At 41.6% G+C, this 19,339-nt stretch overlaps 1 protein-coding gene across 4 annotated transcripts in view; it reads left to right on the plus strand.

Annotated features, from left to right (window-relative positions):
* The window catches only part of VAMP7 (vesicle associated membrane protein 7), a 58,113-nt gene extending 55,824 nt beyond the window's left edge, over positions 1-2,289 (plus strand). For all 4 annotated transcript variants that reach the window (XM_055267780.2, XM_055267779.2, XM_055267778.2 and 1 more), the window contains one exon: positions 411-2,289. In XM_055267780.2, the coding sequence (XP_055123755.2) occupies positions 411-479 (69 nt within the window). In that variant the 3' untranslated portion in view covers positions 480-2,289. The remainder of the gene's footprint in view (positions 1-410) is intronic.
* Positions 2,290-19,339: the final 17,050 nt, after the last annotated feature.

Below are 19,339 nucleotides of genomic sequence, written 5' to 3' on the forward strand. Positions count from 1 at the left end.
ATCAAAAATAAAATTCATGTGCAAAACCTAAAAATATAATTAATGAAATCATACTTCAGGAGAATTATGGTTATTTGTGAATTTTTTATGACTTGTTAATGACACATCAGTATGAGTTGCTCATTTAGCCTTGATTCTGCCGAGTTACCAGTGAAGAGCAACAACCCCACTGCTTTCTCTCCCATTGAAGGAAACGCTAGAATTCAAGTGGGTGTGAGTTATACCAAAAAGGACAGTTTTAACTACACTTCTGTCTTGGAAAATACTTGATTAGTGTGTTCCATTACTACATAACTGCTACTCTAATGGAATCAGGAGTATTTCTTAATAAGGGTCTACTTTCCTATGTATATTATTTAGAATAATATGATTGATTCAAGAAAATAAAATTGCTCTCCTCCTCCCTCCAGGTGTTCATCTATATCATTGTTTCACCTCTCTGTGGTGGATTTACATGGCCAAGCTGTGTGAAGAAATAAGAAAGAAAAAGTTATCATTAACCAAGGATATGAGAGAACAAGGAGTTAAAAGCAATCCATGTGACTCAAGCCTTTCACTTACTGACAGATGGTATCTGCCAGTCTCTTCAACCCTCTTCTCACTTTTTAAAATCTTGTTCCATGCCTTCAGGTTTATCTTTGTCTTATCAACCGATTTATTCCCGTGAACTTCAGACTGAACCATTCATTGCAGCAGTAGCCTTAAAAAGGCTTTTGTTTCTTTGGTTTGTTAACTAGTGTCATCTATTTAGAGAAACATTTTTGTTCTTAATTGCACAAAGCTGTCGCGACTAGTCTTATGAGCTATCTACTAAAACTATGGAGAAACTTTGTATGTGCACACAAAAGTATTCAAGAGACAGTATTGCTAACATCTCATCTTAATGTCTTTTGTTATTGAGAAGTTTTAGGTGCTTCAAAACAATATAAATGGATAATAGTTGTTATTTGGGGAATTGTAATGACGTTGGTGCTGCTTCCTTCTAAGAGCTCAGACAAGTAAAGTATGAAACATTCTTATTTCAGTTAGATGGGGAACATTTTGGTAGCCCATTAGAAGCACACATAATTATCCTTGTCCTCCTAATATTGACTTTCAGGAATAAAGTTCTGTGTGCTGATCATTCACAATACAGTGGATAGCTTGATATCTTCTGTTTTCCCATTGCAGTTGATTTGGGAAGATGAAGGTTTAAATATTGTTGAAGGTTGCAGTTTTTTAAATGTGTTCCTTTTTCTTCTGTGAATATTTAGGGCGATCGTGTCGCTAATAGAATATGTAGTAGAGGGGGTGGGGAGGTAAATTCCTCTGACTTGCCAAAGAAAGAAGGGAACCACAGTGGATATGCTAGCATTTTAGCTGTGCAAAGGGAGGTAGTGTGGGAAAAGTGTTTCCATTCTGGGAAAAGCCCAAACCGAATACGGTCAGCAGTCAACTCCAGGGTTTGGGCTTGACTCCTGTTGAATAATAGTTTGAGCATTCTTTGTGGTTAAATAAATTCTTAAATCTGCCTAGTTTTGATGACTTCTTTTGTGAAACTTGAAAGAGAATAGACAGTATGACATATAGAATTAATACAAAACAGTTTAACAACCATTTAACTGCAGTGTAAGAAAATTGGACTGTCATCATATTGCTACTGGCATCTGTTATCTAGTATGCATTTCTGGTGTGTATCTGAAAGGAAGACATTTTCTACCCTAGATCCAATTGCATTTATTTATCAATAAGTGCCATTAAATTGAAATTATATTACATTTTACACTTTCTCAATGAATGAACAAATTAGTCTGTAGAATCTAGCCACCTGTTTAGCCTGGTCATGTGCCTTGAACATATATGTGTCCCATAATCTGGCTCATGGTACCTGTTCTTCTATCCAAACCTTTCAATTCATGCTACTGATTCATTTATTTGACATAGATCTTAGGCCCACTTGAACTCTTTTCTTGTTTATCTAGCATAGCACAAATGTTTTTCCAGTCTTCTTTATCAACACTAATGCCTCTTAATTGCATCAGCATTTCCTATTGGAAAATACATCTGTTCCAGAAAAACATTTGGCATTCCTGAATAATTTCCAAATGTTTTTAATCCAAAGAAAAAGGTTTAAAGCTTATTTCCCTTTCTTATACACACCTGAATAAAATTGATGTGCATGTTTTAGGGATCAATTACCTAACTGTTCCTTGGTCTATTTATGTATAAGAATGCTTTTTAAAGCACATGTCTCATTTTAAATGACACACAAACTGAAGACGTTAATAAAATTTAAGAGTAATACAATGATTTGCTTGTTTTAGAAGTTCTTTCTGAAACCTAATTTCTTCTGATGACATTTGCCATTGTTTACAGAACAAAAGTATTTTACTTATGCTGAAAATATATTAAGAAGCGTTACCTGGAGACTTTCAGTAAAGATCTGTAGCATAGTCTCAGGTGTGTAGAATTTCTTCAAAAGACACAAATGAACTTAAAAAATATATAGCCCATGCTGAAACCAATGAAAGATTCTGAAATGATCACACAGCCTTCACAGAGCTCATGATTTAGACAGAACTGAAAAAGAACCCCAGGGATTTTCATCCAGTTTAGCACAATTCTGAAAAATCTTTCTATCTAAAGTTAAATGACTGGTTCTGAAAGAGACTCAAGGGGAAGGCATAATGGTGGGAGGGAATAATTCATTATAGCAAACAGGGTTACCTAAGCAGAAATAAAAGAAAAACAGGCACAAATCAAATATACAAATAGATAGGTCACAACAAAATAATCACTTGGGACCTCTGAACGTAAGGTGGCTGAAGTCAGGTATAGGATATGTTTTCGTACAGGCTGCAGTAACATAAAAACAGCCTATTTAAGTTCTCCCTAGGCTTTATCCAGATTTCAACTGAAATATGCACTTTCTAACAGACACTTAGAGAAAAATAAAAGATGGTTATTTATTTGGTTATGAATAAAGAAAGAAGTGACACCAGCTATTTCTCTTTACTTCAAACCCTTGGCAAAAAAAAAATAGTGTCACAATCCAAAAGTTTCCTTAATAGTGAATGTAGGTGCCTTTAGATAATGGTTTCTTCTTGCTTGACTGACTCTGTTGGTATCTGTCTTTTCTGGCCTCAAGATAGACAAAAGATACTGGGTTGCTTCCCAGGGTATCTTGATGGAAATGAATGTAACAACAATAACAGCAGCACCCTAGACCCTACCAAAGTGTTCTACATTAGAAGCAAGTCTATGTCTTGCAATGCCGTCTTCTCAAGTATAATAAACAGGGTGGAAGTAGTGGTTGTGGTTGCCATGTATATCAGTGTGAATCCAGTGAAGACAGCAGAGCCAAGACAAGTGTTAGGGAAACAAAGGGTTTAATATAGGATTCAAGGTTACACAAATGTGTGACAAACTGGGAAGTGAAGGTCTGGAAGGCAGGTACCAGAAGATCAGAAGAACAGTCCTAGCGCTTTCACTTGAGGCAGTGACATAGGCAGACAGGTCAGAGCTTGCTGGAAAACCTAAGTATCCCTGTATGTCTGCTTGCTGATACGGTTTTGCTGTGTCCCCACCCAAATCTCACCTTGAATTGTAATCCCTATAATCCCCACATGTCAAGGAAGAGACCTGGTGGGAGGTGATTGGACCATGGGGGCAGTTTCCTCCATGCTGTTCTCATGATAGTGAGGGAGTTCTCATGAGATCTGATGGTTTTATAAGTGTTTGACAGTTCCTCCTTCACACACTCACTCTCTCCTGATGCCTTGTGAAGAAGGTGGCTGCTTCCCCTTCCACCATGATTGTAAGTTTCCTGAGGCCTCCCCAGCCATGTGAAACTGTGAGTCAATTGAACCTCTTTCCTTTATTAACTACCCAGTCTTGGGTAGTATCTGTACAGTAGTATGAAAGAAGACTAATACACTTGCCAAAGTTGGTGTGTGAAGAGAGACATGTGGAAAGGTTTATGGAAGCCACAGCTTCAGTAGATCTGATGCCAAGTACCAAGTAGTAGGCTTGCAGCCCCAGTTGGTTAGCATGACTAACAGTCCACAGAATGAGTTGGATGTGGAATGGAAAAGATTGAGGAAAAGCTGTGACACACCAGGCACCTAAGCATCTTTGTATCCTTTGAAGGGTAGTGGCCTCTACTTTTGTTCTGCTTTCCAAGTCTCATATAAGTGCAACTCACTGAGAAAAGCTAACCCTAAAACCATCTAGGGTAAGGGGATTCTATGAAATTCTCAGCTTCTGGGAAAAACAATGGTGCCAGTCTAGCATAGCCCAGTTCCTTCTAGACTCATTCATAGTATTGGCTCTACTGCTTTATCAAGACAATTTTGGTAAGTTAAAGCATTCTTCTGGTCAGAATACACTGTACAAAATTATTTTGGGTTCGTGCTATTTATTAAACCCAAACAATCTAAATCCAAAATGCTGTGACTTTTTACATCTCTTCCAAAGAGAAAAAAAATCATGGCAATATTCTGTATAAGAAAACTAACATGCACGGGCTGACACCATGTTTTTTCTTTTTAAATCCCCATTGCAAGTTTAGAAAAGCACAAAGAAAACTTTAAAAAGTCTCAGAGAATATTGAACTCAAGACTGCAACTTACAGACTTTCACTGCTGGCCAAGATGGAGTAACAGAGACAGGGCATTTACCTACCTGCGTGAAATAACACCCCCAGAAAGACAAAATATATGAAGCAACAGTTTTCAAGACACTGGACACTAGGCAACAAAGGACAGTGATATTTCGAAGAGTTGAATCCTACAATTGTACCAGCTTATTCTGTTGAGAGAGTAACTAGGTCATAATACAATGAGGAGGAACCCAGGCAGAGCCTGGCAGATTCTCTGGGTTGAGATGTGACTTGAGATTTCCAGGAAGATCAAGACAGATGTCTTTGCAGGATAGAGTACGGGAGAGGAGAGAGCTGCACAGAAAGGACTCTAGATCTGAGGAAACTACTCAATGGCAGAGAAAGAACCACCCGAAAAAAGATTAGAGGGAAGAGTTTCCTGCACTCAACGCAGGACCAGAAGTAGTGCCTGTATGTGCATTCAAACTGGAAAATTTCGTGAGTCACAGAGTATTTGATAAAGTCCCCAGAAAGGTCTTACCTCAGTAACGGAGACAAATAGCCCTAGGCCAGAGCTTCTCAACCTTGGCACTGTTGGCATTTGGAGCCAGATATTTTTTGTCATGTGGGGCTGTCCTGCGCATTGTATTATAGTATTTTGCCAGCATCCCTGGCCATCAAACTACCAGATGCCAGGGCCACTGTCTTCCCAGTTCTGACAACCAAAAACGTTCCAAATTATTTCACAAAGTTGGGAAGACAAAATTGTCCCTGATTGAGAACCATTGCTGTAGACTAAACACACCTCTCATCCAGCTTGATACATTTTAAAAGTAAGACCTGAGAGGATCAAACTGTTTTCCAGGTAACTGCATCCCAGAAGAAACCTCAAGAATATATTTGTGGAAACACAAACACAACACGCAAATTAAAATTCAACGTGTAAGGCAGCAAATACAAAATTACCGGTCACACAAAGAAGCAAGAAAATATGACCAACAATAAGGTAAAAAAATTTATCAATTTAAATAAATGGAGAACTGACATGTTAGGATTAGCAAAGACATAAAAACAGCTATTAATGTTGTATTCCATGTGTTCTAAAAGGTAAGCAGAGACATGAAATAAAAAGGCACATTTAATTTCTAGAAATTAAGACTAGGATTTCTGAGATGTAAAATACACAGGATTGGATTAATGACCTAGTAGACATAGCAGAAGTAGAAATTACTGACCTTGAAGACTAAGCAATAGAAACTCTCCAAATGAAACACACCAATTAAAAGATAAAGTGTTAAATGTCAAAGTGTATTTTTAGAGTCAACTCTTTAAGAAACTCACTTAAAACATTAATACAGGTTAAAAGTAAAAGCATGGGAAAATATGCCATGCAGACAGTAATGAAGAGAAAACTGCAGTAGATGTCAGAGCAAAGGATATTGCCAGGGATAGGGAAGATTGTTTCATAATGGTAAGTGGATAAATTCATCAGGTGTCAGGGTTTTTAGGGTTTAAGGTTGGGGATTAGGATTACCAGTTTAAAATCTAGGAGTTAGGTTTTGGGCTTCCTCTGGAGCCTACATGGTCTGAGAAGAAAAAGAAATGAAATACTTCATTGAGGTTTGGATTCATACTCAGATTGAAGATTTTGGGGGATTTTTTGTTCAGGTTTGGGTTTGATTGGGGCTTGTGGTTGAGCTTGAACTTGGACTCTCACTTGTGCTCAGTTTCAATGTATAGGAGGTTTCGTGTGCTGGTTCAGAGACCAGAGCCAAGATCACGATGGTAGAGGACAGATTTAACCCAGAGTGCAGGGGGCGGGATCCTGAGCTTAAAGGGTGGCATTGCCCTGGAGTTACAGGAAAGAGCTTGGCCCCAAATGGTGAAGTTGTGGAAACAAAAGGCTGAGCCACATGAGCATAGGCAGAGGCCTGAGGTTCAGGCCCAGGGTGAGTAGTCTCATCCTTAGATGGAGGAGCAGTGGGTGCAGCTGGGAACAAAAGAATGAGCCATGCCCCAAGAGGGCAGAACCACAGGCCCAGATGTCAGTTTCATGGTTAAGGGTTTGGGCTTGGGTTAGAGTTTGGGATTAGTGTTTATGGTTAAAATTAGAGGTACAGTAATGGTTGTAATTGGAGTCAGGTTTGGGTTTGGCTTTGACTTTGGGGCTTGGTATGGTTCAGGTTTATGCCTGGGTTTGGGTCCTGATTTAAGCTTGGTTTTAAAGTTTAGACGTTTGGACTAAGGTTTTATTCAGCTTCAATGTTTGGCTTCAGGTTTCAGCTTGGGTTTAGAGTTTAGGTTTTGGGTCAGATTACATTCAGTTTAATGTTTGAGTTTGTGTTCAATTCTGGTTAAGGATTTTGGACTGGTGTAGGGGTCAGCGTTCAGGTCATGATCTGTTTGGAATTCAGAGTTTGGGTTTGGGTTCAAGTTTGGGATTGAGGTTTATGGTAAGGGTTAGGGTTGGAATTGGAGTTGGGGTTTGATTCAGATTTGGATTGCAGTTTATGTCCTAGCTTGTGCATAGGCTCTGAATGAAGCTTGACTTTAGAGTTTAGGGGGTTGAATTAGGGTTTTGGTTCATGTTCATAGTTCACCTTCTGGTTCAACTTCAGGTTGGTATTGGTGTTATGGATGGGATCAGGTTTGGTGTCAGTGTCTCACTGGAATCTGGTTGGGGTTTGGGATTAGACTCTTGACTTGGGCTGGATTTTAGGGTATAGGACTTTGGCCTCGATTTGGATTAAGGTTTAGTGTTTAGGACTAGGGTTCAGATGTGGATAGGATTTGTGGTTTTGTATTGGGGTCACGGTTATGATTCACAAATAGGTCACATAAAGAGTTTAGGATTGTGGTTGGGACTTGGGCTTAGGCTCAGGATAGGGTTAAGAGGTTTCAGTTGTATCCTAGTTTACATTTGGATTAAGTGTCAAGATTTCTGGATTTGGGTTCAAGTATGGGGATGGTTTTGTAACAGTGAAACAGCAAAAAAACTAACATAACTAATTCTATTTTTGTTTAAGGGACCTTTACCCATTCCTGCACATTGGCTAGGATAATTTTAGAGCACTGAGATAATATGGAAAAACAGCAATCACGTAGCTTTTAAAACTAACTCTGAGATTAAAGAAAAAGCATGTAAACAACTAACTGTGTTTTGTTAAAAGACTTATGGGAGCACTGTGACCTGACCAAGGACAAAGAATTTCCCAACCTCCTCGGGCCCTCACTGGCGCCCAGATGTCTGAAGTTGTTGGCCACTTCTAGATCCCAACTCCTTCCTCTACCTCTTGCCTTTAACATTAAAAGAACCTAAAATTTATAGTGACTTAAGATGGTACGTTAGGATGCTAGCATGTCATCTTCTAGGTTTGCTGGCTTTCTTAATAAACCTGCTTTTCCTCTCACCTCCTGTCTCTTGAGTTTTGTCTTTCAGGTAGCAAGCAGCTGAACCTGGGTTCAGTTACAATTTCAGGATACAAGCTCAATTCTGGTTTAGGACTTATGATGGGTGTTACCACTAGGGTTAGGGTGAAATTGATGTTGAGTTTCACTTTGGGATAATATTGAGTTTTGATTATGGTTTCAGATTTAGGCACTCAAGTTGAACTGGGGAAAATTGAGTTAGGGTTAGAGTCAGATGTCTAGGTCAGGTTAAAGATCAGGATCAGAGTTAGGGGTGAGAGATTGGGTCAGGGTCAGGGTCGGGGTTATAAATATGGGTTGGGGTTGGTGTCTGGATCTGGGTTGGGTAGGGGTTGGGGTCAGGGTCAGGGTTGGATCAAGGTCAGTGTCAGCATAGGGTTAAGTTTAGGGGTTAGGGTTAGGTTCTGGATCAGTGTTGGGGTCAGGGTCATTATCACATTTTCCTCATTAGTTTAGCTTTATAATAAGTGTTAGGGTACAGATGTGTGAGTTCCTTAAGTTTGTGTTTATTCAGTGTTGTCTATTATAGGTTTAGAAACAGTTTGCTGGGAATTTGATTGAGATTGCACTGAATATATAGATCAACTTTTTGAAGGAATTTTTATCTTAACTATGTCTAGTCTACCAATAGTGAATAAGGAATATCTCTGCATTTATTTACGTTTTGTTTCTTTTAACTGTGTTTCTAGTTTTTATGAATGCATATGTGTACCTTTTTAAAAAAATTATACTTAAGAACTTTAATTTTGAGGCCTGCTGTTGTAAATGATATTGATTTTTTAAAATACTGTATTCCAGCTTTCAAATTCCAGTTTTATCCATACATAATTGCTGATACATAGGTTATCAATTGACTTTTGTCCATTGACCATCTACTTTGCTTTTTATCTCTATCCATTCCGGTCAAGGCAAGGGATGGTAGGGTCTCTTTCAGTTTTAATTTCCAAAATCATGACATGGAATTATCAGAACAATGGATTTCAGAGATTCATGGGGACCGCAGGAGAGGCCTGAATTGCGAGCGCCTGAGCATCTTGCACTGCCCCTAACGGCCTGTAGGGGCACGCAAACCCACCTTTTTGGACCCTCACGAGGCCCCCATGTTCCCCGCGCAGACATCCGGCACCTCCACAGTGAGGACCAAGCTTTGATCTCAAGTTTCACCCAGGAGGTGCCACTGCGGCTACAGGACAGCTGGGGGCCATGCCCAGGGAGGACCCAAATCTCCTTCTCCTCAGGACCCACCTGGGAGACCCCTCTGTGGCTAAGGAACACCTGGGGGTCATGTCCAGGGAGGACCCAAGCCTCCTTCTGCTCAGGAGGGACCTGGGGAAGCACCCTGGCTTCAGGACACCTGAAGGTGAGGAAGAAGCTTCCTGTCCATGCCGAGTGCAGAGGAGGGAACGCTGCCGTATGTTTTACTTTCTCATGTTGTTAGGGATCCTTGGGGTGTCACTTTTGTGGCCGGAAACCTCTGTGGCTAGTGGAGCCTTTGCCACAGTTTTACCCTGGCCCACTGGACTCGTTCTACCCACTTGGCCTGGTAGGCTGTACTCAGCTCATGCTACTGGCCTGGAGCCCATACCTGCCAAGAGCAAGTCAGGCATGGAGTGGTGAGGGGTATGTGAGCGAGTGTAGGGTCTAGCCACTGCACAGTCAGACACTCCAGCTGCTGCAGTGGGGGCAGGCAGCTCCAGGTGCCGGCATGGGTGCTGGCTCTCTGCAAGGCTGTAGCTGGACCAGGCACACCACAAGCAGCTTCCCCACCTGGCACCAGGGAACATGGTGGCAACCGGAAGCTTGGAGGCACAGAGAATCACAGGGCCCCAAAGAGGGAGTCACAGCCTTGGCTTGGGGAGCTCCCAGATCTGGGCTCCCCCAAGGGCTGCAGCTCTTCTCTCCTTCCCTTTGCTCACAATGTGGCGAGCAAGGAACATGTCTCAGCCCTGTTTGTGTTACAGCTCTTTTAGCCTTGCCACTCGGTGGGTTCCAAGTTCTTGTTCTGCAACCAGGAAGAGTGAGGTATGCAGACAAGTGGAGGGTGAGCAAGACAAAGAGGAGCTTTAATGAGCAATAGAACAGATCAGAGGAGACCCACAGGGGTAACTCCTTTCCACAGCTAGGGGGTCCTGAAGAATGTTCAGCTCCTAGCAGAGAGGCTAGCTCCTCTCTGCAGCTGGTTGTCCCATTGTCTGCTCTGCTCTGGCTGAGCCCAGGACTTTTATGGGCCTCAGAGGGGAGGAAGTGCAAGCAATTGGTCCATGTGTGGCCATGAGTAGGCCCAGAATGGGCACCACAAGTTCTCACTCTGGTCAGCAGGAATCGCAGCCCAGCCCCCAGCCTCCAGGCCCTCTCTGGCCTGAAGGTGGGGCCTCACTAGGGAACCGCCCCCTTCCACCCAGGAGCCTTTCTGCCTCCTGCTGCTATCCGTAGCACTCAGGCTGCTTGCACTAAGGGGCACCTACAGGCCAACACCAAGCCACCCTCAGCCCACCCCTTCAGCTTCCCCCCAGCGCTTGTCAGTGCCCAAAGTCCAGAAGGGGCCAAGGTGGCTGGGGGCTGGCATGTCAGTGCTGCCCCTAGTATGTGCACATCCAGCCGGGCTGTGATAGCACCTGAGCTCAGCCCCAATCCACCTCGCAGATTGGAGCAGGTGCTGGGAGCCAGGACAAGCCAGGCAGCAGGAGCAGACACCCCTGAGCCTGCGAAGGTAGAATGCAGAGGGTGCAGAATGCAGATGCCCAGGTCCTGTGCCTAGGAGGGTAGGGCTCCCACTCGCTCAATGGAGTGTACAGGCAGCCCCAGCTGCACCTCCTTGCAGCTTGGGGTGGGGGCTCCAGGTCCTTGCTGGGCTCCTCTCTTCCTGCCCCTTCATGCCCGACTGTGCTGCTCCCCTGACAGCAGGCAGCTCAGCCTGGCCCCATTGTGGCAGCTCCCAGGGCACCGGGCTCCAGGAGGGCACCAGCTTGTCCCTGACTCCTACTGGCTCCATGGAGTGCAGCACTGCCCCAGGCCCAGCTCCGCCTCCTCCGTGTGCCCTCCCCGTAGTGGTGGTGGGCGAGCAGCAACACGGCGCCAGGGTCCTGAGCAGCAGAGTCTCTGGGCCTGGGAGCAGGTCCCACCCGGTCATGTGAGGGTGGAGGCAGCACATTTGACTGCCTCAGGGATGCGGGACACAGGGGACACAGGGCACAGGGGTTCCACTGCCACCACTGTTGCTCCTGGAGCCGCTCCTGCCACCACCACTGGCACCTCTCTGCTGCAGCCAGCGTGATGGCAGCAGCCACTCCAGACAACCTGCCACTGCCATCAACGTTATATTTATTTTATTTTACAAAAGTATCCCTTCGTTGAGGGTTTGGTATTCATCATCACAGCAAGCCCAAGTGTTTTTTTCCATATTTGGATTTGCTTCTGGAGGAAATCCTGGTACAGAGAAAGGGGAAACCCTGAGAGCAACACAGGGGATCCCCTCAGAGCCCCCAGGACATACACTCCACAGACGTGCTTTTATTTGTGTCTAAGTGGCTCGTTTTTCTTACAGTATTAAACTGCTTGAAAATTTTGAAGAGTAAGTGTCTTAAAACTCACAACATTGTTTTAAGTGTAAATAGTATACTTATGTCTGTTAAAAGAAGAACTTTAGGCAAAATAAATTTAAACAGAGTTTATTTGTGCAAAAGAATGATTCATGAATTGAGAAGCACCAAAACAGAAAACGCATTATGGGCTCCACGCTCGCACAATAAGCCGAGATTTTAGAGGTGGAAGCTAAGTGAAGAAATGGCCTCATTGGCTCCAGCTAAATGACTGCCTGATTTGGGGAATGGTTCTGTGGGCATCCCTAGGCATATAGCCAACCAAGTGCTGGGCTCTTTGTGATTGACTTCAGTTGGTTTGTTGATTTTTTAAAAGTGAGTTACTAGAAATGCCTCCAAGTTAAGTTTGCGTTTGCTTAGGAAGACCTCAGCATAATGACCTCCTGCTTATTTGCTTTAACATGTCAAAACCATAATTCATTTTCATTTTACTTTCCTGGCATTAATAGAAGTAAACTCAAAACTGTTGTTGTTATTCACAAAGTCAGTTTAATTGGCAGCATATTTGTAATGGTACATAAATGAATGTGTGTCTTATAATCATTGGTATCTTAGATTATATGAAATGTTAACTCTATTAAGCTTTGTTATTAAACTGTAACATGAATTGAGCTCCCACTTTTCTCCTAGGCTTTGGCCATTTAAAATACACTCAAATGTCACTTAAGGAGAGGGATGCTTTCTGTGAAATGTGTCCTTAAGTGCTTTTATCACTGTGCGAACATCATGGAGCGTACTTGCACAAACCCAGGTGGTATAGCCTACACCTCGCCACACCTAGGCTATATGGTCTAGCCTATTGTTCCTAGGGTACAAACCTGTGCAGCATGGTACTGTACCGAATACTGCATGCAGTTTTTACTACAATGGGAAGTATCTGTGTATCTATCTAAACATAGAAAAGAATGCTCTGAGCCATGAGGTTATAACAAGATGGTTAGAAAGAAATTTTTAAGCTCCATTATAATCTCATAGGACCACCATCCTATGTATGTGATGTGTGACTGTAAAATCAGAATTAGCTAAAAAGGTCAGCTAACATTAAGCTGTGAACACAGATGGTCCTGGGGTCTTTTCCAATGGGACATCTTTAAACACTATTCAAAGCTGTTCTATGCTAATATTCATAGTTTCCTTATTTCAGAGTCCATTTTGTTAATGTGTGTTTTTACTAGGAAACCACCTGTTTCTTCCAGGTTTCCAGTTTGATACACTTGGTTCTTTATTTAACTTTTGATTTCTCTTCTCTTACTAGTTTTGTACAGAATTCTTTTTTTTTAATAGTTCAGAAAAAATAAAGGTTTTTATATAAAACTTTTTATATAAACACATTATATAAAGGTTTTTATATAAAACTTTTTATATAAACACATTATATAAAGGTTTTTATATAACACATTAAACCAAAAAAATTGCTAAATAATCCAAAGATTTAAACTTAAGATCTAAAAACATGAAACTGCATAAAAAATAATTAAATACACACACACACACACACACACACACACACACACACTCAGTGTGCAGATGGGTGGATTAAAAAAAATATATAAATAGGGCCAGGTGCAGTAGCTCACATGTAAGTGCCTGTAATTCTAGAACTTTGGGAGGTTCACAAGGCAGGAGGATCACTTGAGCCAGGAGTTCAAGACCAGCCTGGGCAAGACAAGGAGATCCTGTCTCTACAAAATTTTTTTTTAATTTAACAATTATTTTATTTTCTTTATTTTATTATTTTATTTTATTTTATTTTATTTTATTTTATTATTATTATACTTTAAGTTTTAGGGTACATGTGCACAACGTGCAGGTTTGTTACATATGTATACATGTACCATGTTGGTGTGCTGCACCCATTAACTCGTCACTTAGCATTAGGTATATCTCTTAATGCTATCCCTCCCCCCTCCCCCCACCCTCTATTTCCTGGTACAGAGCTCCCAAAACCCTTACAATTTCTTGAGTGATAGGGGTGCTAGGAGCATTTTTTGTTCTCATATTTGGTCTTTGACCCTGGTTTCTGACACAGAGTTCCTAAATGCCTTAAAAATCTCTCAGGTAATAGGAATGTCTTTTGCTCTGCTAAGGACTCTTGGTGCACTCCTGGATGGCTTCAGGATGGGGCATGGTCACCAGAAATACCAAGCCATGATTAGAAGCTTGTAACTTTCAGCTTCATATCCTATCCTCTGAGGGGAAAGGGGGCTGGAGATTGAGCTAATAATCAATCATGCCTATGTGATAAAGCCTTCATAAAAATCCCTGAAAGAGGTGGGAGGATCACTTGAGGCCAGGAATTTGAGGCCTGCCTAGGCAACACAGTGAGACTCCATCTCTACAGAAAATAAGACAGTTGGGTGTGGTAGTGTGCACATGTAGTCCCAGCTACTCGGGAAACTAAGGCAGAAGGATTGCTTGAGGGCAGGAGTTCAAGGTTGCAGTAAGCTATAATTGTACCCCTGCACTCCAGGCTTGGGATAGAGCAAGACTTTGTCTCTTAAAAAATCCTAAAAGATGGAGTTTAAAGAGTTTCTAAATTGTTAAATACATCCATGTGCAGGGAGCATGTCAAACCCCAACTCTATGAGGACAGAGCTTCCGCACTTCCAAACCTTGCTTTGTGTAGCCCCTTATCTGGCTGTTCATGTGTTTTCTTTACCATATCCTTTATAATAAACTGGGGTCTTAGTCCTTTCAGGTTGCTATAACAAAATACCATAGACTGGGTAACTTTTAAACAACATAAATTTGTTGCATATAATTCTGGAGCCTGGAAAGTCCAAGATCAAGGCACTGGAAGATTCCATGTCTGGTGAGGGCTCATCTCTCAGAGATATTACCTTCTAGCCATGTCCTCATATGGCAGAATAGAGAAACAGGCTCCCTACAGACTCTTTTATAAGGGCACTTGTGCCGTTCATGAGGGCAGAGCCTTGACTATTGGGGAAACCTGCCCCCAATATTTCAACGTTCTTTCTATTTTTCATAAGTGTCAGCTGGCTGAGAAACAAAGGGAGACTGTATAAAGAGAGGAATTTTACAGCTGGGCTGCCGGGGGTGACATCACATATCAGTAGGACTGTGATGTCCACGTAAGTCTCAGACCAGCAAGTTTTTATTAAGGATTTCAAAAGGGGAGGGAGTGTAAGAACAGGGAGTAGGTACAAAGATCACATGCTTCAAAAGGCAAAAAGCAGTGCTACTAGTAAGGGTCTAACAAAGATCACATGCTTCTGAGGGAACAGGACAAAGGGCAAAAGCAGAAATACTGATAAGGGTCTATGTTCAGCGGTGCACGTATTGTCTTGATAAACATCTTAAATAACAGAAAATAGGGTTCAAGAGCAGAGAACCGGTCTGACCACAAATTTACCAGGGTGAAGTTTCTCCCCACCCTAGTAAGCCTGAGGGCACTGCGGGAGACCAGAGCCTATCTCACTCCTTATCTCAACTGCATAAGACAGACATTCCCAGAGCAGCCGTTTATAGGCCTTCCCCAGGAATGCATTCCTTTCCCAGGGTATTGATATTAATATTCCTTGCTAGGAAAAGAATTTAGTGATATCTCTCCTACTTGCACGTCTGTTTATAGCATCTCTGCAAGAAGAAAAATATGGCTCTTTTTGCCTGACCCCGCAGGCAGTCAGACCTTAGGGTTGTCTTCCCTTGTTCCCTAAAAATCACTGTTATTCTGTTATTTTTCAAGGTGCACTGACTTCATATCGTTCAAACACACATGTTTTACAATCAATTTATACAGTTAACACAATTATCACAGTGGTCCTGAGGTGATGTACATCCTCAGCTTACGAAGATAACAGGATTAAGAGATTAAAGTAAAGACAGGCATAAGAAAGTATAAAAGCATTATTTGGGAACTGATAAATGTCCATGAAATCTTCACAATTTATGTTCCTCTGCCATGGCTCCAGCCAGTCCCTCTGGGGTCTCTGACTTCCCGCAACACTTGACAATGAATTACCTGTTAAAACCATCCTCTTGGAGGTTAGGTTTCAACATATGAATTTTGGGGGGACACCAACATTGAGATCATATTAACCGGTAAACATAAGTAAATGTTTCCCTGAGTTCTATGAGCCATCATAGCAAATTATCAATACTGAGGAGGAGGTGTGGGACTGTTCAATTTGCAGCCAAGTCATACAGAAGTATGAGTAAACTGGGGATTTACTAGTTGTGGTTGGCATCTGAAGTGGGGGGGCAGTCTAGTGTTACTGAGCCCTTAAACTATTAGGTATGTAATAACTCCAGTTAGTTCATGTCATAATTGAACTATTTAACACCCAGCTGGTGTCCAGAAAGTTGGAGAATTGGTTGATATGGGAAAACCCCTCATATATTTGGTGTCAGAAGTATTGAGAGTATAGATGAAAAACAGGTTTTTTTTCTTTTTACAGATATAGTAGTTTCAAAATTGACTATTACCCCTGGGGGAGAGAACTTTATAAAATAGAGTCCACTATTTATATTCAATATATTCTGCTTTTAGTCTATAGATTCTACTCATTTCCAAAGTGACTTAGGTTAGCACTTTCTGCCCATCACCTGTAGTGAGTTTTTCCATAAATTTGTAATACAGTTAGATTCCTGATCCCATTCTATATTTTATCCTTGGATACTACTGCACCCTAAATGTTTGATTTAATTTGTATAGCTTGTGATTTATTGTTTGGGCTGTAAAATTATATCAGTTTTAAAAAATGCATAGTGTCAGGTATCCACCATTAAAGTACCATACAGAATACTTCAAATACCCACCCTATGTAACCACTGATTCGTTTATCTCTGTAATTTTGCCTTTTCCAAAATATCATATAAAATGGGGTGAAATGGTGGGTAGCCTCTTCAGACTGGCTTCCTTCACTTAGCAGTATACATAGAAGATTTACCCATGTCTTTGCATGCATAGATAGTTTATTCCTTTCTATTTATGAATGGTACTCCGTTGCATAGATGCACCCCAATTTGATTATGCATTCAGCTATTGAAGGAAATTCTGATTACATTTTGACCATTATGAATAGAACTGCTGTACCTCCTCCAATTGAGCCTTTTTTTATTTTTGAGGTTGCCTCCCAGTCGTTGAAAACCTTAAAGGCTGTATTTAATAAAGTAGGAAACGGAATGTGAGTGCCTTGCTCTAATTTTTGGAGTTTTTGTCTGATGTCTGGGGAAGCCTGACCTATAAGGTGTACAGCCAGAATGGATTGGCCCTCAGGGCTTTCAGGGTCTGAATTTGTATATTTATGCATTGCCTCCACCAGTCCAGCTTGGAAAAGGGTGGAGTTCTCAGATGGTTCCTGAGTGATTTCTCGTAACTTAGAAAAATTAACAGGTTTTATCACAGCCTTTTTCATTCCTTCCATCAAGGACGTTATTATATAATCTCATCTGCCTCATGTTTGTTATTGCCAATTGGGTTCTCTGTCGAGGACAGCTTCTGCCCCAACCCTTTTATCATTAGGATTATGAGCATGAGCTTTATTTGTCTACGCTTGAGCTAAAGACCGTATGTGTGATTTTTCTTTGTGGGAATGGCATGAATATGTCTTGTCAGGTTAAATCAAGGGAGTTCTTGAGTGAACTTAGAGGGATCCTGGCTAAATGAATGCAATGTGGGTTGAATTTGTGAAAGATCAGACATTGGAAAAGGGACATGAACTCAAATTGTTCCCAAATCTCTATTTGCCATCTTGTGGAGAGGCAAAACATTTTTGGGATTTTTGGAGGAATCTTAAGAGTTGCTTATGTGACTCCCAAGTGAGTATGTGAGGGGGATAAAGTATCTGGTTATGGGAAGGGTTGATTGGGGGATGGAGCAGATGGAGAGGTTATAGGTGAAGCAGGAGCAGGCTGAGGAGAGTGTGGTATGCAAAAGGAAGGATCGTCTAAGACATCAGAATCAGGGAGAGAGGAAGTTCCTTGGAAGCATATATGATAATTTTTATTTGGGGGTTTGGGGATAAAGCCAAAAAGACCTGAACATATGGTACCTCTGAATGCAAAAAAAATTATACACTTCTTTTTGGGAGTTTGTGGGTTAAAATGAGGTCAGTTTTTAAGACTGCAACCCAAGGGCGAGTATGAATGAATTGGAGAACGAATTGGACCCGTGTTGGGTTTAGATAAGGGATTACAAGATCCCTGAGGTGTCCTTGAGGGATTTGGACCTCCCTTTTCCCTGTGGCCCACTCTATTCAGGGGTGTCCCAACATGGAAAGAAGGCTTGACCTTGTTTGAGCGGTCAACTCAAACCTAATGTGAAGGAGAACTCACCAGTAACTTGGGACGTGGTGCCTCTGATATTGAATTCAAAATTGTGTCCACAACCAGTGGAATGTGCAGAGTTGAGATTATTGTTTCCAAGGCATGGGTTACAGAGTGTTCAGTGAAAGTGGACTTGCCACCACAAATGGCTAATTATTATGTTTTTTTTTTAATTTTGTAGAGATGGAGTTTTTGGTTTTGTTTGTTTGTTTGTTTTGATACTGAGTCTAGCTCTGTCACCCAGGCTGGAGTGCAGTGGTGCGATATGGGCTCACTGCAACCTCCACCTCCTGGGTTTAAGCAATTCTCCAGCCTCAGCCTCCTGAGTAGCTGAGATTACAGGTGCACACCACCATGCCAGGCTAATTTTTTTTTTTTGTATTTTTAGTAGAGACAGGTTTCACCTTGTTGGTCATGCTGTTCTCAAACTCCTGACCTCACATGATCCACCTGCCTTGGCCTCCCAAATTTCTGGGATTACAGGTGTGAGCCACTGCACCTGGCTATCAGTAGATTTCTAATCATAAATTTTGGGGAACAGAAGGTAGTGGGCTGATATATTTAAAGCAGTGGAAGAAAATAGCTGTCAACCAAGAATACTGTACTTAAGAGGTGAGGGAGAAATTAAGACATGCCCACAGAAACAAAAGCTGAGAGAGTTCATTACCACTAGGCCTGCCCTGCAAAAAATGCCAAAAGGAGTCCTTCAGGTTGAAATGAAGGGACACTAGTCAGTAATTTGAAGCCATGAGAGGAAATAAAATTTTTTTTTGAGACAGAGTCTTGCTCTGTTGCCCAAGCTGGAGTGCAATGGTGCGATTTTGGCTTACCACAACTTCCACCTCCCGGGTTCAAGCAATTCTCCTGTCTCAGCCTCCTGAGTAGCGCCACTGCACCCAGCTAATTTTTGTATTTTTAGTGGAGATGGGGTTTTGCCATATTGGCCAGGCTGGTCTTGAACTCCTGACCTCAGGTGATCCTCCCACCTCGGCCTCCCAAAGTGCTGGGATTACAGGCATGAGCCACCTCACCTGGCCGGAAATAAAGATCTTAGTAAAGGTAAATACATGAGCAGTTATAAAAGCTACTATTAACTTTGGGTTGTAATTCTATTTTTTGTTATTTTACTTGATTTAAGAGCCTAATACATGAAAAAATGAGTATTAGTGTAAAAACTAGTATTACTGTAACTGATTTGTAACTTCACATTTTGTCTTCTACATAATGTAGGAGATTAATGAATTTAAATTTATTAGTTTATATTTGTGGACATATGATGTATAAATATGTAATTTTGTAACATCAGTAACTAAAAAGGAGTGGGGATGGAACTGTATAGGGCATAGTTGTTTTTTATTTTTTGTTTTTTTTTTTTTCGGAGACAGGGTCTCACTCCATCACCCAGGCTGGAGTACAGTGATGCATTAACGGCTCATCGCAACCT

Source organism: Symphalangus syndactylus, chromosome X, assembly GCF_028878055.3.
Source record: "Symphalangus syndactylus isolate Jambi chromosome X, NHGRI_mSymSyn1-v2.1_pri, whole genome shotgun sequence".
NCBI lineage: Eukaryota > Metazoa > Chordata > Mammalia > Primates > Hylobatidae > Symphalangus > Symphalangus syndactylus.